This window comes from Botryllus schlosseri, chromosome 4 (genome assembly GCF_051294905.1).
Source record: "Botryllus schlosseri isolate E-star chromosome 4, Bs_hap1, whole genome shotgun sequence".
Taxonomy (NCBI): domain Eukaryota; kingdom Metazoa; phylum Chordata; class Ascidiacea; order Stolidobranchia; family Styelidae; genus Botryllus; species Botryllus schlosseri.
This window is the reverse complement of record NC_137239.1, coordinates 14,997,182-15,014,913: the sequence shown is the minus strand read 5'-3', so window position 1 is coordinate 15,014,913 and position 17,732 is coordinate 14,997,182. Positions and strand designations below refer to the sequence as shown.

The following is a 17,732-nucleotide window of genomic DNA, read 5'->3' as shown; positions in this document are numbered from 1 at the left end:
TCGGTATTATTTAAAGTTCCTACGTATCTACTTTCTCTGTCCTTTTCTATCTCATTCTCATTGAATGCGTAATTGCATGAGTATCTGGAATTCCATGCATAAACACGCCCAGATACAATCAAGCGAAATATATATTCTCCCTAATAATATTGGGACTTCCCCGGTACCTTATTTGTTCCATGCTTTCTCGATTGATTGCCGGAAGCCATACAAATTGCTGCATGCTCAAACAAGTCCGCAAAATCCCGAGTTAAAATAACTAACTTTCGCTTTTGATGGTTGTAATTTCAGCAACACCGTGTTTTTGTTGTATATCTTGATGGTATGTGATTAAAAATAGTTATAATTAAGCCAGGACATACCAACGCCGGTTCGCGTTTTCGTTTTAAAACCAAAGTCCGACAACTTTTTTTCAGAGTATATGTTATAAAAGGCGAAGGATTGCAAGCTGCTTCCACACAGACACCGCGTTCTTTCTCAGATTCCAACGAAATCACACATCGATCGATTTCACATCACAGTCAACTCCCCTACAATGGATACAAGGTAAGGTGTAGCTCATTTGTGTTTCCTAATATAATATCCTGTATTAGATACGGTGCGAACTTCATTGATAGTCTGGATAGCGACAGTTGAGTTTGTTTTAAACTCACCTTGACTCCCTCATGCATGCATAATTGATCCTACAAAACTTTTTATGGATATTTAGTCAGATTTATAGGTGTTGTATCAAGAATCCGGATTAGTGGTTTCAAATGTTCGTTATTTTAGTGGTCTTGGTACAAAAGTAGTATTCGGCAGTTAATACTGTAATAATAATATTGTAGTAAGATTTCGCTTTACGTCGTATGTTCGTTTCAGCTCTCACCGTGACACAGCGGGTAAAGGTAAATTGAAATTCAAGGATTGTTATTACAGGTTTTGAGATTACCTGAAATTTCTTCCATTCCGCTAAAAGGTTCACACTTCACCGGGCATATAACCTATACCAGGGGCGCGCAACTTCTCGTGTCGGCGGGCCAGATATAGGAAAATTAAGTACTTGACCGGCCGGATTGCTGAATCGATACAATATTCGCCCATTTATTCACATTCCACATATACAAGGAATAAATCGCATTTAATGAATACATTTTAACGACAGTAATGTCACTTCAAAGCCATTTCTCGCCGATAATGACGAAGACAATGTGGATGTGAGAATAGCATTGTTATACAGGCGCCGCCATGCTGTCTGCTTCTATCTGATCAATCAACACACGGTGCAATCCTCAATTAAGATTTCAAGGAGTTCGATAACCCCGGTACCCCTAATTTACCAACACATATATTCGTTAGGGTTGAGTAGGTGACGAGATAGCATCGTTGTTCAACTGTGTGGCCTGAGAAATCTCGATAATGAATCCATGCGGTCCGCGACCTCTACGAAATTTGAAAAGTGGCCCGCGACCCGTTTTGAGTTGGCGACCCCTGGTATAAGCAGTGTTTTCGTCTTACAAAAGCCTACGAGTGTGCCGTGCTACAAGTCGGCGGTTACAGAATGAAAAATAAGAAATATCAGCCTGGTGTAATTGACCATTGTAGTCGACAAACACCATGATTACTACAAACGAAATTAGGGTTGAGTACATCGCAAATGACGATAATGCAAATCTTCTCGCTTCGACGAACTTACGCGTAAGCTCCACTCTAGCACGCTGCGCATATACGTATATAATAACATGCACATTGCACATGCAGTCACTAAAATTTGACGTTGTAAGCAAGTAGTGGGAAATCTCGGCAGACTAGGGCCGCGGGCCACATTATCATGTAAAACGGAAAACTGTCCGCGGGCCGGACAAAATCCCTTCGCGGGCTGGATCCGGCCCGCGGGCCGTATGTTGCCCACCCCTGACCTATACCAAGGTTCGTTTGCGAATGCGAACTTCTGATTAATCGAACCGACCATTCCCACCATACCTACCCTACATTAATAAAATTGATAATAACGATTGGGTATTTCTTCAGCATTAAATTGTGGACTTGCATCTGGTTTGCCGTCTTGGCATTGACGACATTGAGCAAAGCGGAAACTTACTATGATGTACAAACCGACACGCAGCAGTGTTTGTACAAAAGAGTAACAACAACAAGAACTGGAAATTCCGTACGAACCTTTACTAATTACGAATATCACGCGATAGGAGAGAAATGGGCCGGGCGCCGATGCGAGGAGTGCTCCTGCTCAATTCACGATTACCAGGTACGTAGGCAATTCATTTACATCGGGTTGAGTGGGGACGGATCCAAAAACTTAGATTCATTCATTCAGTAGTTCAATAACAAACCATCAGCACCAATCACAGATTTTCGGACAGTGGTTCTTTACCGGGTTTTCCGTGAACCCCAGTAGTTCCATGAGCCAGTCTAAATGGTTCCACTGGCGGCCATCAAGACACACACGTAACTCTTGGATTAAGATTCGTGATGACACGCCCGTGTTGGGCGTCATTGAATGCAGGAAATTGAAACGCCTTCCTTCTGAAATGCCAATTCCAACTTCTTATTGTTTGTTTGTTTGAAATTCATGGTGATTCGACTACATTGGTCATTTTAAACTTGGCCAATACTCTTTATTTTTTATTCCGCATTTACCGACTTGTAGCACGGCCAATTTCTAGGCGGATCACATGGCGAGGAGGAGACTATAGATAAACCTCCATAAACCTCCAACACTTAGGCAGGAATTCTGGAGTCGGATTCGAACCCGCAGCCCATTGGTGTTGCTGCTGTTGATCGTACCACTACGCTATCCCGCCACCTATCTTCTTATTAGTTCATTTGTAATTAAGCAATTGGTATATTTTTGATTTGTGTGAAATCCTATTTTAATGTTTATTTTTCTTTTAAACTCTGCTCAGTTCATGTTGTGCACCAGTATGATCTACAATAACGTGTTAGATGTGTAATGCGAGATTTTTCTGACTTAGCGAAAATGTATGTTCCGTGAAGGCTTGCAGATAAACGTAGGCCTCTGCAGTGTTGGGATCAAGTCACCACCTTCGAGTCACGAGTCATTTCGAGTGATTGCACATTTTGACTCGAGTCAAGTCAAGTCAATCGATTTTCAAAAGTGACTCGTGTCAAGTCAAGTCACTCGATATTTGGGGGTGACTCAAGTCAAGTCGAGTCAAGTCAAGTCAAGTTAGGAGTCAAGTCACATTTCAAGTCAACTTGCCTTTTCGAAGCATGTATGAAGCATGTAATTGCAAGAACAGAGAACAGAAATAGACATTTTGCTATTATATTACTTTACTGCTAGAATTACGACAACGTATGATGTAAGCTTCGATCACTTCGATTGCGCTCAATTTATTTGTGAGAGAACGAACAATCGAGGCTCAGTGAAACGCACGGTCATTGAATGATTGGTCGCTCTCACTGGTTACACCAGCGTTTCGCGAACAATCCGAACGTATGCAAGATACAGTGATTTTTATCGACACCGATTACTTGATGACTTGAAATTGACTCGTGAATTTTGCTCCGAGTCACGAGTCATTCCACATTTCCGATACGCCGAGTCAAGTCAAGTCAAGTCATTTTAGCAAAGTGACTCGAGTCAAGTCAAGTCATGCGAAAAAGGTGACTCGAGTCCGACTCGAGTCAAGTCATGACTCGAGTCATCCCAACACTGGGCCTCTGTGTCCCGCGGATTATTGAAGTTTACGAACCACTGCGTTAACCTGAGTCTAAAAATATTTTATGTTTCCATATCAGAATGCAAATATTATTGCTATGAGGTGTCCAAGTCAATTCCGTATGTGGTCTGTATTCGATACGGGTCGTTCTGACCATGCCATGTTTCTCCTATTGCAGAACGTATTGACATGTTTCTTACCTCTGGAAAGGGACTCTCAAATTGCGGGCGATCCAATGGAGTACAACGTCACAAGTTCCTATGCCATAACTAGATGTCCATACTTATTCAAACCTGTTGTTGGCAGCCGCGACGGAATCATGGCTCAAATGTTCGTCACTTACCGCGTTGTCAATGCGGTAGCGATGAGTTGCTCAAGATTGTAAGAAAATAATGCAAGTCGTTTACCTTGAACGTACAATCTTTTATCGTTTTATTTTTTAACAGATTGCCTTCGGTCAATGTTCCAGAAGGGTGCGATATACTTTACAAAGAAGATGGATGTAGTTTTGACGTGGTAATGTCTAACGATCACAGTCAACCTTGCGACCAGAACATATCGATTGTGGGCTGAATAACGGGTCGCTTGTGGGGCTGAATTCCCATTACCTGGCGTTATGTATTTCAACGATTGGTATTAGTATTCTGAACTTATGATTATATTGTTTTTGTCGATGACTCACAGTCACTTGCGGCCAATATTATTTCAGATGTGATGAAAATATAGAATGGTTATACGGCAGCGTCTCTTTATAGTTGATGTTGGAGGTCGATTTCTGAATCATTTCCAAACTATCTGGCAATTTAGTCTGCGAGCCGGTCTCAGAAGGTTTGAGGTTTGGGATTTAAATGTTGAAATTTTGATTTCAGTCGTTATCGCTCCGAGGATTGAACTATGACAGGGAAGCCAGGATTTACATCAGGAGTTCTTAAAGTATGAGTCGCGACCCAAACATGGCACGTCAAGGGTATAAATTTGGGTCGCGACCACACCCGAACAGTTGGCTTGACTCGAGTCATTTTTTCAAATGCGTAAATGACTCGACTCGACTCGAGTATATTTATGTATTGAATCGACTTGTACTCGAGTCATTGTGCATGATTCGAACCAAGTCCTATGACTCGAGACTTAGGACGGCCAAGACAGACATTTCATTGCAACCTCCAAGAATAGTAAAGTCACCTCATGATTGGTATTTCGTCAATCATTTATAAGTAGGGTTACCATATGACCTTTTTCTCTTGTCAACACAAGATTTACCGTAATATTCTAGAACTTAATATTAGCATCGGAATGGTCATTTCCAAAGGACGGGGTTTTGCGTTTCAAAAGGAGGGGCTTCGACACCCCTTGGCTACGCGCCTGCCGCCACCCAATGCAAAAATAAAAGTCGGCGCCTATGTTCCACAGCATATAGGCCTAATTCCACAATGCAGCTCGTATACCCTGATGTGGTGGTTCGTACCCCGATGGGGTCTACGCACCCTGGTTAAGAACCTCTGGAATAGAAATGTCAAATCGGCTAAGAATTCATTGGTATTACAGCTGTAGAGCGTGCTATTACATTACTCGCCACCGATAATAACATGGAGAATGAGAACAAACAACACCCAGCACGTAACCAACTATACGTCACGAGGGTTGGTGAATACCAATGGTCGCCATACTGACCTGATTAGATAGCTATGTAGGCCTACACTGTACACGGCCGCATTTCAATTAGGCTACATATATAACATATGGCCGTATTCCAGCGGAGAGTCGTCATGGACCATCATGACAACAGCTACTCATGTTAAATTGGCTACCGGGAACTTAGCACCTAGTAGAGTACTGGTCGCGCTCTGTGCCATCACTGATTTCTTCGGATATACCTTGCGTCTAAAGGTTTCTCATTGTAGAAGCAGAACGTTCCCCATATGCTTACTATTCACCAGGCAGTATTATCCGGTAATTAGCCAAGTACAGTGTCTATTCTAATGTTTCGAGCAGAGTCGTGAGAGATGATTTTTTCGAGCACTAAAAATTTACGTTCCTTCCAACTAATAGTTCATTTAGTAACGACATTCATAGTTTCTATGAAACTTTCCTATGTTGCAGCTTTGAAACCTCAATTTGTCGCATCGTATCGCATGATACCAAACATGTAGTAGAAAGCTACACACATTAGTCGATATAGCATTTCTCTGAAGTTGTGATCAACCAACCGCATTTGTCACAAAGGGTGGTGAAATAAGTATGTTCGAAAATATATCAACTTATGCTTATTTGGTGTATGACTGATATTGTATTCTTTGTGATAGCATAAAAGGTAGTACACACTTGAACTTCCCACGTCATTCATATTGTTTTGTCGTCACAATGACGCGACGGTACGGGACTATGCTACAGCTGAAACTGATTGCGCCGGATTGAACGGACGTCTTGCCGCTGAAGGGATGATGGACACCTCTGTCAGTCAAACTTGGACAACTAGATAATTGTAGTTGTCTAATTTCACGAAATTAGAGCGAAATGCCAGTAATCTAATTTTAATGTAATTTGTGAAATGTTTTTATGCTCTAATTCGAATTCTAATTCTAATCTAATTCGTTTATTGCCCCTATGCTCTAGTTTTAATTCTAATCTAATTTAGCGTTTTCGTGAAAATTCCTCTTTGCCCGAGGCATTTTGCAGAGAATTAACAAGAATATCCCCCTCGCGCAGGGAAATCCAGTGCCAAGTCGCCATCGCCTTGCTTACACCATACAGTCCTAGTAGATATTATGACGAATAATAGCCTGCTAGCATAGTAGCTTGTAGTCAACGAACAACATACTAGTTTCCAAAACTTTATATTAGTACAGAGCCGTGTTGACTAACATGGGCGATGCTCATGGTTACCACAAAAGAAGCAATATTTTATCAAGTAGTACAAATACAACAAGAAATATCATGATAATGAACGTCATTTTATTTTGAACTACGAGCTGCGCACGATATCCGACAACGCTTTAACGCGACTAATGAATGAATATTGGGGCTAGCTAGGGTTGCCATACGTCGGGAATTTCACTGTTCAAACTAGCGTCCGCGGAGGAATTTATAAAATATGCCAAATGTCCGGAATTTTGAAGACTTGACGTAGGCTCATAATATTTTCGTAAATCAGCATAAAAACAATATTTTTTGGGAATATTTATGCTGATGCGTGATATTTTTCTTCGCATGTATTTTTCTAACCCGTGAGTAAGTCTGGGCAAAGTTGCAGACTTATTTTAGTAATCAGCTCGTCAAATTTTGATCTGGGCCACGGAACATTTTCATATTGGAGAAGAAGTCGCGGCCATAAAAGGTTAGAAACCACTGGATGTGGGGTGTATATAAAGATCCATGGTGCGCACCGGCATAAGGCTGATAAACAATCCTGTCGGTAGGACATGAACGAACATGACTTTACGATGTGCAATTACGCTCCCTGTATTTTCGAACTCATCATCCTCCACCATGTCTACCGTCAACTCTGATCATGTGGGCGGAGAGTAGTATCTGAATAGTAATATATGGAACAACCAATATTATTTACAGAATTATTCAAATACTTTAACGACCAGATGCATATAGAAACCAGATTCATATAGCAAGCCCCCCCCCCCAGAAGTTGCATCGATTACCCTATAGTGTGGGCGCAAAATAATTGTTTATTTGGGCGGGAAGGGGCTGAAAACATGTGCTTTCGGTCCCGATACACAACACACAACAACATAGGCCTACTCCTGAACCAGATCGTGACCACCTCTGGTCTATGAGCAAATATTTGCTAGTGTGACGTCATAACTCATTATTAAATCCACTAGTGGACGCTAAAGAGCGTCCGGAATTTGGGTGGCAGAAATATTGTAACCCTAGGCTAGTCAGACATGTTACTAGCCGAAAGACTCTCTCATCCTAAAGATTGATCTTGTGGGCACGTCCATGCAGTTTTCTAAGCGTCCTGGTCTTGGCAGTGTCTGGACCACTGTACGTCAAGCCAATGGTCTTATTGATATCAGCTGACTCCCCATCGATGGAATGCTGTTAGCATTTCAAAATGCCCGATTTCGCGCTCTTCCAAAATCACAAATCAGATCGCCGGCCGCGATTGCGGGGACCCCTGGTATAGCACAAAACGAGCCCCGCTTGGTGTACAGACGTTAACCGTTCTCATGGTTATGGGAATGCATTGTGAATTGATATGAACTGATTTTTGCTGTATTTACTTCCCATTCACAATTTTATTCAATTTCCAAGCTTTTGCGTATTCAGTAATTCTAATTCGAATCTAATTTGGAAAAAGCTGTGTAGTTGCTCTAATTTTAATTCTAATCTAATTCAAAAAAGCTGAAAATTTTCTAGTTGTCCAAGTCTGCTGTCAGGACGTAAGCCGATTTTTTCTCGAGTAGGCCTATGCAGCAGATGTGGAAACGGATTGATATTGAAATAAAAATATGTGGAAACTTCGGCCGGATTCGGACATTAGGGGGATTTAGCGCAGTGGTAACCTCCACCGTCATCTATGCCCGTGACCGCAATTTGTAACTCGAGTGTATTATGCTATTCTGAAATTTGATTTATGTTATTATGTTATTTATGCGCTGAGAGTTTCAACTTCATTGTGATATTTTGTCATTATTTCGTTTGTGTACAATGTCATTGACAGTGATGCAAAAGGACGATAGGCGATAAGAGCTAAATCTTTTTTTTAATAATAAATATAGAGTTACCATATATGTCCTCTTTTTTGACTTTTTTGAAAGTGTCCTCGGAGGACCCCGAAATGTCCTCTTCTTGAGAATTTTTGTTAAATATAGGGTAAAATTCGAGTGAAATACAGTAAATGAGTAGCCTACTCAGGTAACTCTCCGGTGGATATTTCGGGAGCTGCGCCGGAAAGTTGATCTTATTTTTAGTCAACCAACCACGATATCGGGAAAAATTTAGCATTTTTTCCGGATTTTAGTTCAGTAGGCAATTGTAAGTCTGAAAATTTTTAAAAAGTGCCCCCCTTTCAGAACTCCAAAATATTGCAACCCTAAATAAAAAACAAGAACGCCGGTGGACAGTATTATCCCCCTCCCCTTACTTTCCTTGTGCTGCTCGTTAGTTCTAGTTCAAATCGAGCTTCAATATGACTGTCGGATTCGGGCTCGTTCCTCTGTGTCGGTATATGAATTTAGTATCAGTGATTTGGATTTGAAACTTATAGGTAGGGGATATTAATCCTAAATTTGGGAATGGAAAATCCATTCGTCTCACCAAGACGTGCGCGACTGCCAACATAAACGTGGAGTTACCATTTTGATCTTTTTTGCAGTGAAATTCTAATCGTGTTGCGGGGTAGTGTCGGAGACAACCAACAGGCCTGGATAGGAGTTACCGATGAAGCAACGATGGCGAATGGGTGTGGTCGGATGGAATTGTGCAAGATCCTGACTTTTGGGGCAGAAATGAACCAACCGGAACGAACCCGGCCCATGACCGTGGACGGATAACTATGGGAAACTCTTATTTACTAAATGATAGGAATTGTAACAACGATTACTACTATATGTGAGAGGGATGTCTAAAATACATGCAAAAATGTGATAAATCCACCAATGTGTTTCCTGATGACGTCCGCGGCAGTGATGGCGAGAATTTGCGCACCCCGACATTTATCTGATCTTGTCTGATGAAGAAATTTTATCAATGGACCGATTCTCACAGACTAAAGTTATATGGAGTGCCGAATATATAGTCTATGCTTCTACCATAACAATAAACGTCGGCTTGGTATAGCGCACCAAGTGCAGCATTCGGTACTCTGGGTGATTCATCAGCGCTCAAACATCGATTTTCGAGGAGAATTGAAAATTAGTTCACGCATCAGCGATTTTGACATTCCAGGCATACTGCATTGTTTCAAGCTTTGTGAGGGATAGTGTTCGATTAGCTCGTCATATCCAGTACCACGCTCTGACCCGCTCCCATGTAAAGTTTGCAGTTTTCCATATCTGACAGATAACAATGTCAGTCCAATGTGGCGTCACAACTGAAGTTTGGTGACGTCATAGCTGAAAATATCAAAGAAATTGGGTTTTAAACAAGGGCCGTGTTTTAAACATGTTTGTTTCAAATTGAGTCTTGTAATAAATGAAACCCTGTGAATGCTGCTTAGCTGAGGATCATGTTTCTGCGAGTCAGCTCGGAATTTTCGTATGACGTCACCGTAGAAGGTTTCAACTTTAAGTCGAATCGAACATGTAACCAGTCCTTTTAAACTAATATTTCCATGATTAGAATGAGAAAACCATTTTAAACCATTAGCTTTTAATAGGGACACATAAAGTCGGTTAAGGTTACGCGCAATGATTACCGGAGGTATTCCGAGATATCAATCGAGTAAGAGGTGTTTACGCTGTTATCCGTTGCCTAATAGTACGAAAACGCGGCTGTCATTTGCAGTGTGATCATTCGACTATCACCGAAACAAAGCAAATTTAACCGGATTTTATGTTTCGAAGTGTTTATTACTACCGCACGGCTTCGCCATCTGATTCCGTTACGGGATTATTAAAGAAAGGTCTCAGGGAGTTCATGGGCCCCAGTGCAGTTAGTATTTCCGAATTGAGATGGGCTGTATCCCATCGACTGACTCTAAGTTTCTCATTGTTTTAACTCAATACGTATGTATTGAATAGGAGACAACAAATACCATAAAACGCGTGAAACGCGAACAAAACTTTTAATCGACATGTACAGAAAATACTCTGAAACTACGAGAGCATTGAGGAGAAATGAGCGATTTCGAATGATGCTGGATACGAAATAAAATGTATGCCGACAGTTAATTTCATAATGTGACAATACGCTGTATGATTTAAAGGCGAGAATGAATTGCATAGTACTGCAGCTAAAGACCATGTACATACTAGCTCTGCAAGGTTGATGATAACCGAATAATATGATGTTATGTTACGGAAGAGGCTCACGTGTTGGGATATATGCGAATTAGATTACCATTCAAAAAAAGGGTTTGCTCTTTACATAGATTATCGAAAGACCCGAACAACAATAATGATTATTATCGATGATTCGGCAAATATTAAATGCATATTTCGGAACTACAGAGGGATTTCTTGAGCTACGACAAGTTCTTGCATCTTTAATTCCCAAATCGCTTGTTGAGGATCTGCAACCGAAAAACGAAAACAATTTTTCCTAGCAATTCACAAAAGTAGTTATCCTCCTGTCGATCCACTGTAATTCCAACTCTCTTCAACGGCACAAGCGGTTGGCTATTTAAGGCTAATCGCCCGATCTGCGTTTGGGACGAAAGGTCAACGTTAGCTTGCAGTGCTTGAGACTTCATACAGCGTATTTCTGCGTCTGAATATTCTCCTACAAGACTGATTTCCTACTTTCATGACCTGAAAAATTCACATTTACAAGTTTTCCCAACAAGAACCATCCTTTCTGCTTTGTGTTTCACACGCAAACGCACAATGCACCATAATCATGTAACAGCAATGACATGCAGCATGTGAATATATTGCTCCACTTTATCCAAAGATTCCAACAACAAATATATTCAGGAAACCTATAACAGTGGTGAATGCTATGTTTGGAATATATACGGCGTTATATGTTTACCGTGTATGCCAATTACGACATCAATTTCGTCTATATCAGCGTAGCGCCATCATGACTCAAAGTGGTGGAGGACGTATGGAAACTTATTAACCAGTATCAAATCGATGCGTCCGGCTTATTTATCAGTAGCTCGTGGGCTCAATCAAAGACTCGAAAACTGGTATCCGAGGCTATGCCGCTAGGCACTCAGTATCTACGCATAGCAAGGGGGGTAAAAAGGTAGTACAGACCAGATTACCCCGGGTCATATCCGCATTCCAGTAAAAAACTAATTTCGACGGTACAGGCAAAAATAAATCTGATCTCTCTCTCTCTCTCTCTCTCTCTCGTTAGAATTGAGGAGCCAATCTTTTTATGGCCGTGCTATGCAGCAGAGTTGAGATCGAGTCATGGACATAAGGTTCTAACCCGCCCCGAACCCGAGGGCTGAAATGAAGCCTTATTTGAGCCTGAAATATTTAAGAAAGTCCAGCCTAAACCGGGTCGAATTCCACCTGTGTTACACAGCCTGAAAAGGCGAATCCAGCTGAATGTCTAACGCATACTGAATCAGTGTTTGCAGAGAGGGTTTTATCATCCCTGCAAACAGAATACCTCAATCAATTTCCCGCCGTCGAGGAAGCGCTCCAGCATCATCTTTTTTCTGACCCTCTTAAAGTATATCAATCCTTCCATCCTGTTGTTTTGCATCACTTTCCAATAGCCCTGAAAAATTCATAATTTTAATATGATATTTCTGCTATAAATATTTGGTACGAAATAAAGGTGCGTATCGGATCTTCGAAGCTGTCAGTGGTCAGACTATTTCATTTCGCTAGGTCATACACCATCGAATGTATGCATGTTCTAGTTCAGTGGTCGGCAACGTGTTGATCGCGATCCCAATCCCTAAATTTTCCTGGGGTCACCCTAACTTGTCAACATATTCAGATTATTAACGTGTATACTTAGTACTGAAAAGGGACTGATACAATCTCGTTCTAGTTTGAAACCTTTGCTTGTGTTTTGTGGTACAGACCATGCGCCTCAATTAAACCGCTGTGTTGCAATAATCAAAAACTGAGTAATTGCAACTCGGCAAGAAGGTGCAACACTTCACCTTAGAAAAGTAGTTTAGACAAAGTTTTTGTCGTACAAGGTGGCGACGTGTGGTGAGGTTAGTGATTGGGGAGGGAGAATCCCTTAGAATCCGATTCGCAAATATCTAAAGCCTAAAAGGTTACGTGAATCAGCGGATGACTTGTTTCTTATCACATTAATACTCTTCACACATAGGCTACGTAATACAGTTCTACGGATCCACTATCTAAGTTGGGTATGGAAAATACGTATCAGCTATATCAGTAAGAGAACGTATTTTTACTCCGTGCTACATATAGGCCGTCGTAAATTCACAAGTCGTGCGACATCGACGGTTTGTGAATTCGGTAGCAGCCATTAGCGCGTTGTTTTACTGCGCTGCGATTGCTGGACCGATAATAATTAATCGGCGCGGACGATAAATTTGTATATGCCGCACCATGTATTGTTTCACTTGCATTGTACTTAAAAAAGCCAGTTTTCACATTTCGCGGCGGTTTTGAGTGGGTCCTGGTGCCACGGCATTATTAATATTTGGATTTTCGGAATCGATGCGACAATACTATGCAATTGGCTGCGGTTATTGAATATTCCAAACGCGAGTCGTGTCCTGACTGTCCTCCAGTATCGATTCACGTACGAGTGAGCCTACTCAGTGTTGCTGATGACTTTCTACCTCATTATATCTTCTGTTTATTCACTGCCTCGTGTACGATCATTATAATTACGTCATTACGCTGAATGGTTGAAGGCATTCGTCGGGAGAACGAAAATCGGGAGAAATCTGGATTCTGAAAATATACAGGCAACAGGCACATGCCCATGCCGTATCAGCTTTGTTTATGATCACATGGCGGGTTGGCCCATCTCCGCCTCACGTCTACCTTTCGGTATCAACGCAAGCGACCATGTCAAATTTTGTTAGTCAACGACTTATCCCGTTTGAAACGAGATTATTGTGTGAACCCATATCCAACGCAATGAATAGCCTATAATAAAACGAGACATTGGAATCGACTGGAAGTGGAGCATGGCATGCGAGCAAGCTCATGGACAGCATACAGATGGAGCCATTGCAAATTAAGGTTGAAACAAATTCAAGTTCGTGAAATCAAGTTCATGTGTAAATTGAAACTGTAGTGCATCAACATTTCTCAGTAAGTGTAATTATTATTTAGCTTCAGCTTTAGCCTACTTGAAATATTTTTCCGTGTCGGAAAAGAGTTCGGGTCGCATGCGCATGTCGAATTCACTTTAATTTAAATTGGGTTCGCGTCTTACAAAGGTTGCCGACCACTGAGAAGTAGATAGTATTTACTTTAGGCTACTTGACATTGTGTCGAAAACATGAGTCTTAAAATTGAATAATCCGGTAGTCGATAATACTTACCGGTTAGAGTTCAATTCTAAAAACCTTGAAACACCCAGTGGCGGCTCGTCCTATAGGGCAACTGGGGCATTGCCCCACCTAAAATTCTGTTCAATAACAATTTAACCATTTATAGACGCACAGCGCTCAATATATATCGAGATCACAGCGAAACCCGCGTTCTTCTTGTGCTTTCGCTTGCAAATGCCCATACATAGCGAAGTCTCCGCGAAAATCGAATTCTCTTCTGTGTTTTCGCTTTGTGAATGCCTAGCCGGGGCTTGCCCCGGTAGCGCTCATAACAAGCTTTCACTATCTATTCTCTCAGAGCTGCGCACAATTAAGAAACGTTGCTTTACTCTCTCCTATTCGTAAAATGGCCGAGCAACCGGGGCAAATATGCTTGCTCGCCCCTAAGGTGTGATGTAACAATCGTATCTATATCTGAACTCGGATACCGTGATATGCGTTGAGTCGACCGTTGCTGGTACAGGTCGATTTTGATGGTGTTTCACACCATGATAATTCTTGAAACTTGGTATGTCATGTCGTGATGGTGGTATTTAACACTGTCCTAAGTTTCAGGGTTTCTACTCAAAGTTTAGGGTAGTAATACCGTTTCCAAAGTCGAGTGTGTGCTGATCGGTCATGTATCGCAAACATATTTCACGCAAAGCCGGTATTGGTCTCCATTGATTTTAACGATGCTCCTTAGCTAGATCCGTCACGAACTTTTACATGGTATGTCTTGATTTTAGTATCGAACGCTGTGCCACTTCTCAAGGTTGACACTCAATGATTAGGGCAGCAATTTCGTTATTAAGTTCGAGTAAGGTAGAGATGTGCGCTGATCTGACACTTAGCCTACCTAACGCATTGCGGATTTCACGCAAAAGCCGGTGTATCTGTGTTCCATACTGAGATAGGTGATGAGATGATGATATCATGAAACAGTTTACTAACATCCTCGGTTTGCATTCAAATATTTAGTTTTATTTTATATTCTCCAATGTCAATTTCACCGTGGAATGGTGGCCTTCGGGCCATTTGCTCACAATTACAACCCCTGTCAAGCGCGATAGCTGTTTCGTTTTCGATGGCGGCTAACAGCTGATCGCTTGATCAGCCGATTCCTCAGTAAATATTACGCAAAATTCGGCGTTGATCTGTTCGTATTAATTTTGACAGTGTACCATACCGAAAACGGTCATGAGGCTATACTTCTCGATGATTTCATGTAACAGTGTACCAAGTTTTCGGCTTTCATCCACGTATTTATTCGGTAATATATTTTCCGAAGGCGATTTTGCAGCAGACATATAGACAGTAGACACTATAGACCGTAAGCCGTATGTGTCGTGTGACAGTCTCCAGCCTCAAGGCCAGAATCTCCCAAGCTGTACCGGGACCGAATTTCCGAGGCTGCTATCCGTAGTTCTTCAGAATGATGTTTTGGATTCAATATGACATTTCCTTGTCCAATCTATGAGATAACAATTGCGTATGTGTCCGAACTCGTTGACCTTTCCAGTTAGGCATACGCAATCTCTCGATTTATAGTCATTTCCATTTCTGCAGATAAGTAGTCAGGTCAAGTGCGAACATGAATCGTGTTGAATCTTTGCTCCGTACGCCGTTTAGCCAGCTGCCTTCAGAGCAAAAATTAGAGGTAAAGCGACTAGGTCCGTATCAGCCTAGAAATTGCCCATTGATCCAATCGTACACCGGAGGAAAACGCACTCGTGCCTTTTCTTCAGCGCATTTCGATAAAAATGAATGGCTTACTTATGGCGAGGATAAAAACGCCTTGTTTTGCTTTTACTGTCTTTTATTCGACAGTGCCGGTACCGGAAGCAGTGGCTCTTGTTGGAACAAAATTGGTTATCGCGATCTGAAGCATTTGTCAGAGCGTCTGAAAACGCACCAAAAATCCCAAGTGCACATGGCTAGTGCAGTTAAATATAAATTGTTTGGCAGAGTAAATGTAATGTCGCAGCTCAATGAAAGTTATCGCGTATCAGTCTGCAAGCACAATGAGCTTGTAGATAAGAATAGGCATGTTCTCTCTCGGGTGATTGATGCCATTAAATTTATTGGAGTTCATGAATTGCCCCTTCGAGGCCACGATGAGAAGGAATGCTCTCTCAATAGGGGGGTATTTTTGGATCTAATTAAATACACGGCTTCCATTGATAGCATTTTGCGCGAACATCTCGACACCGCGACAGTAGCTAAGGGTACCTCAAAGACTATTCAAAATGATGTGCTTGATTCGATATATCACATCTATCTACAGCATTTGTTAACCGAGATTGTTGACGATGAATTTCTATCTATTGTTCAAATTGTTTAATGCGATATGTGCTCGCATTTCAATTTAACACAATGCTTTGATTCCTGCTTGAATGATGGCAGGCAGACTCGTAATTAATCTTCCATGGATAACAGCTGGCTTTTTATAATGTTTTACGTTTATGGGTGCCACCGCTTTGATTGCCTATCCCCTGGTCGTAACGCATCAGGATCGTGTACCAAACACTTTCGGACGAGGGCAAATCGATTTGACTCGCTTTCGGGACGAGAATCCATATACAAATCGGGTCGGAGGCGCTGCAGCACTTTACAGAATTGCTGAGCATGGAACGATTAAAACACCACAAGGTGTCATGCGAATGCTCTTTGTAGGTAGTTGGTCTGTGTATTTTTGGTATAGTCTTACTCGGCGCTTGCGTAATCTCTACCACGAAATCATAACGCATGCTACTAAGGATAACCTGATGATTGATTCGTGGCATGGGAACGATTCTTAGTTCGCGTACATTTTGTAAAATAATCATTTGAATAAAAAACAATGAATAAAACATTTGTTACCGCACTTCAAGTCACGCCACCGGCAAACCTCTCGCGGCACCTACGTTAAAAATCATTGTTTACGGGAAATTCATGTGGCCATCATGAACGTTGAAAAACGCTACTGTGACGTCATATTGATAACAGGTCGCTTGCGGCCCTTGCCCCACCACCCGATATTGTCACGAGCCGCCACTGGAAACACCCGTATAGGGAAAACAACAAAATATGGCAACTTACAAACATTCTTCCTCCGATTGGAGCATCCTCTTCGAATTCGACACCGGATATCATGCGCCTGTTTTTTTCCACGGGTCCTGTTATGGATTCAATCTCATATTCCTCTTCGTTCACTTTTGTAATGTCCATGTATGTGGTGAGGGTGGCGGCGATGGAGCGGTGGATGGAATCCACGCCTACAACAATAGATACCACAATAGAATCGGACACAGATCAGCGGTTTAAAAACTCGGTCTTTTATAGAAGTGGTCCCCCATATGATATGAATATTTTGGGCCAAAAAGTTGAACTTTTCAGTCGTCAGCTTCTTAGTGTGTTTGTGCTGTCTATATTTTTTTATTCTTGTCGAAGGCAACATTGCCTAGCTGGGCCCCAGGTTTTTATCAGCTAATTTCCGATGATTCATTGACTGGTGACACGAGGATTTAGAACGCTGAGTTTTATTCTGTCGAATCCAGTGAGCAATAATGGAGGCATTCGATCTTACTCACCAAGAATTTATACCGAAACAGAAATACTATCACACTCACCTAACGATCTCAGTACCGCGTCCAAGTTATGACTAGTTTCCAATTCCCATTTTCCGACCAGACCGTCCATCGCGTTGTTGCGGTGTTTCAGCGATTGTCGGATCAATTTAAAGTTACCAAACCGCGACAGACCAGCGAGAGCAAATAAGACCACCGGAATCATTGCGTATTTGCGCAACTTGAGATTCATTATAGCTAGTGTCTGTGTCTTCAGATATACCAAAATACAACGTCTTAATCATTCTCAAATATCTTATTTATACCTTGATAGAAAACTAGAGTTAATGTGACTTGTTTGTTGCCTATCTATTCTGCGTTAATTAACTTACT

At 41.6% G+C, this 17,732-nt stretch overlaps 1 protein-coding gene across 3 annotated transcripts; it reads right to left on the bottom strand.

Moving 5' to 3' along the window:
* Positions 1-8,964: 8,964 nt before the first annotated feature.
* On the bottom strand, positions 8,965-17,637 carry LOC145437103 (sodium/calcium exchanger regulatory protein 1-like). 3 transcript variants are annotated; one of them, XM_080314276.1, is made up of 4 exons: positions 17,403-17,637; positions 16,873-17,048; positions 11,928-12,038; positions 8,965-9,754 (listed from the first exon to the last, which is right to left on the bottom strand). In XM_080314276.1, exons 1-4 carry the CDS (start codon positions 17,590-17,592, stop codon positions 9,749-9,751), a joined length of 483 nt encoding a protein of 160 aa, XP_080170402.1. In that variant the 5' UTR covers positions 17,593-17,637; the 3' UTR covers positions 8,965-9,748. The 3 variants fall into 3 exon arrangements, with proteins under 3 accessions (XP_080170402.1, XP_080170400.1, XP_080170401.1); XM_080314274.1 differs by lacking the exon at positions 8,965-9,754 and adding an exon at positions 10,393-11,110; XM_080314275.1 differs by lacking the exon at positions 8,965-9,754 and adding an exon at positions 10,393-10,872.
* Between the last annotated feature and the right edge of the window lie 95 nt (positions 17,638-17,732).

What these genes read in the sequence shown, in the direction of transcription:
- LOC145437103 (XM_080314274.1), bottom strand. Translation starts at nt 17,592, where the DNA reads ATGAATCTCAAGTTGCGCAAATACGCAATGATTCCGGTGGTCTTATTT. An exon ending in CAATCGGAGGAAGAATGTTT is followed by an intron (nt 12,039 to 16,872) that starts GTAAGTTGCCAT and finishes TGAATTTTTCAG; the next exon opens with GGCTATTGGAAAGTGATGCA. An exon ending in ACGGCGGGAAATTGATTGAG is followed by an intron (nt 11,111 to 11,927) that starts GTATTCTGTTTG and finishes TGAATTTTTCAG; the next exon opens with GTCATGAAAGTAGGAAATCA.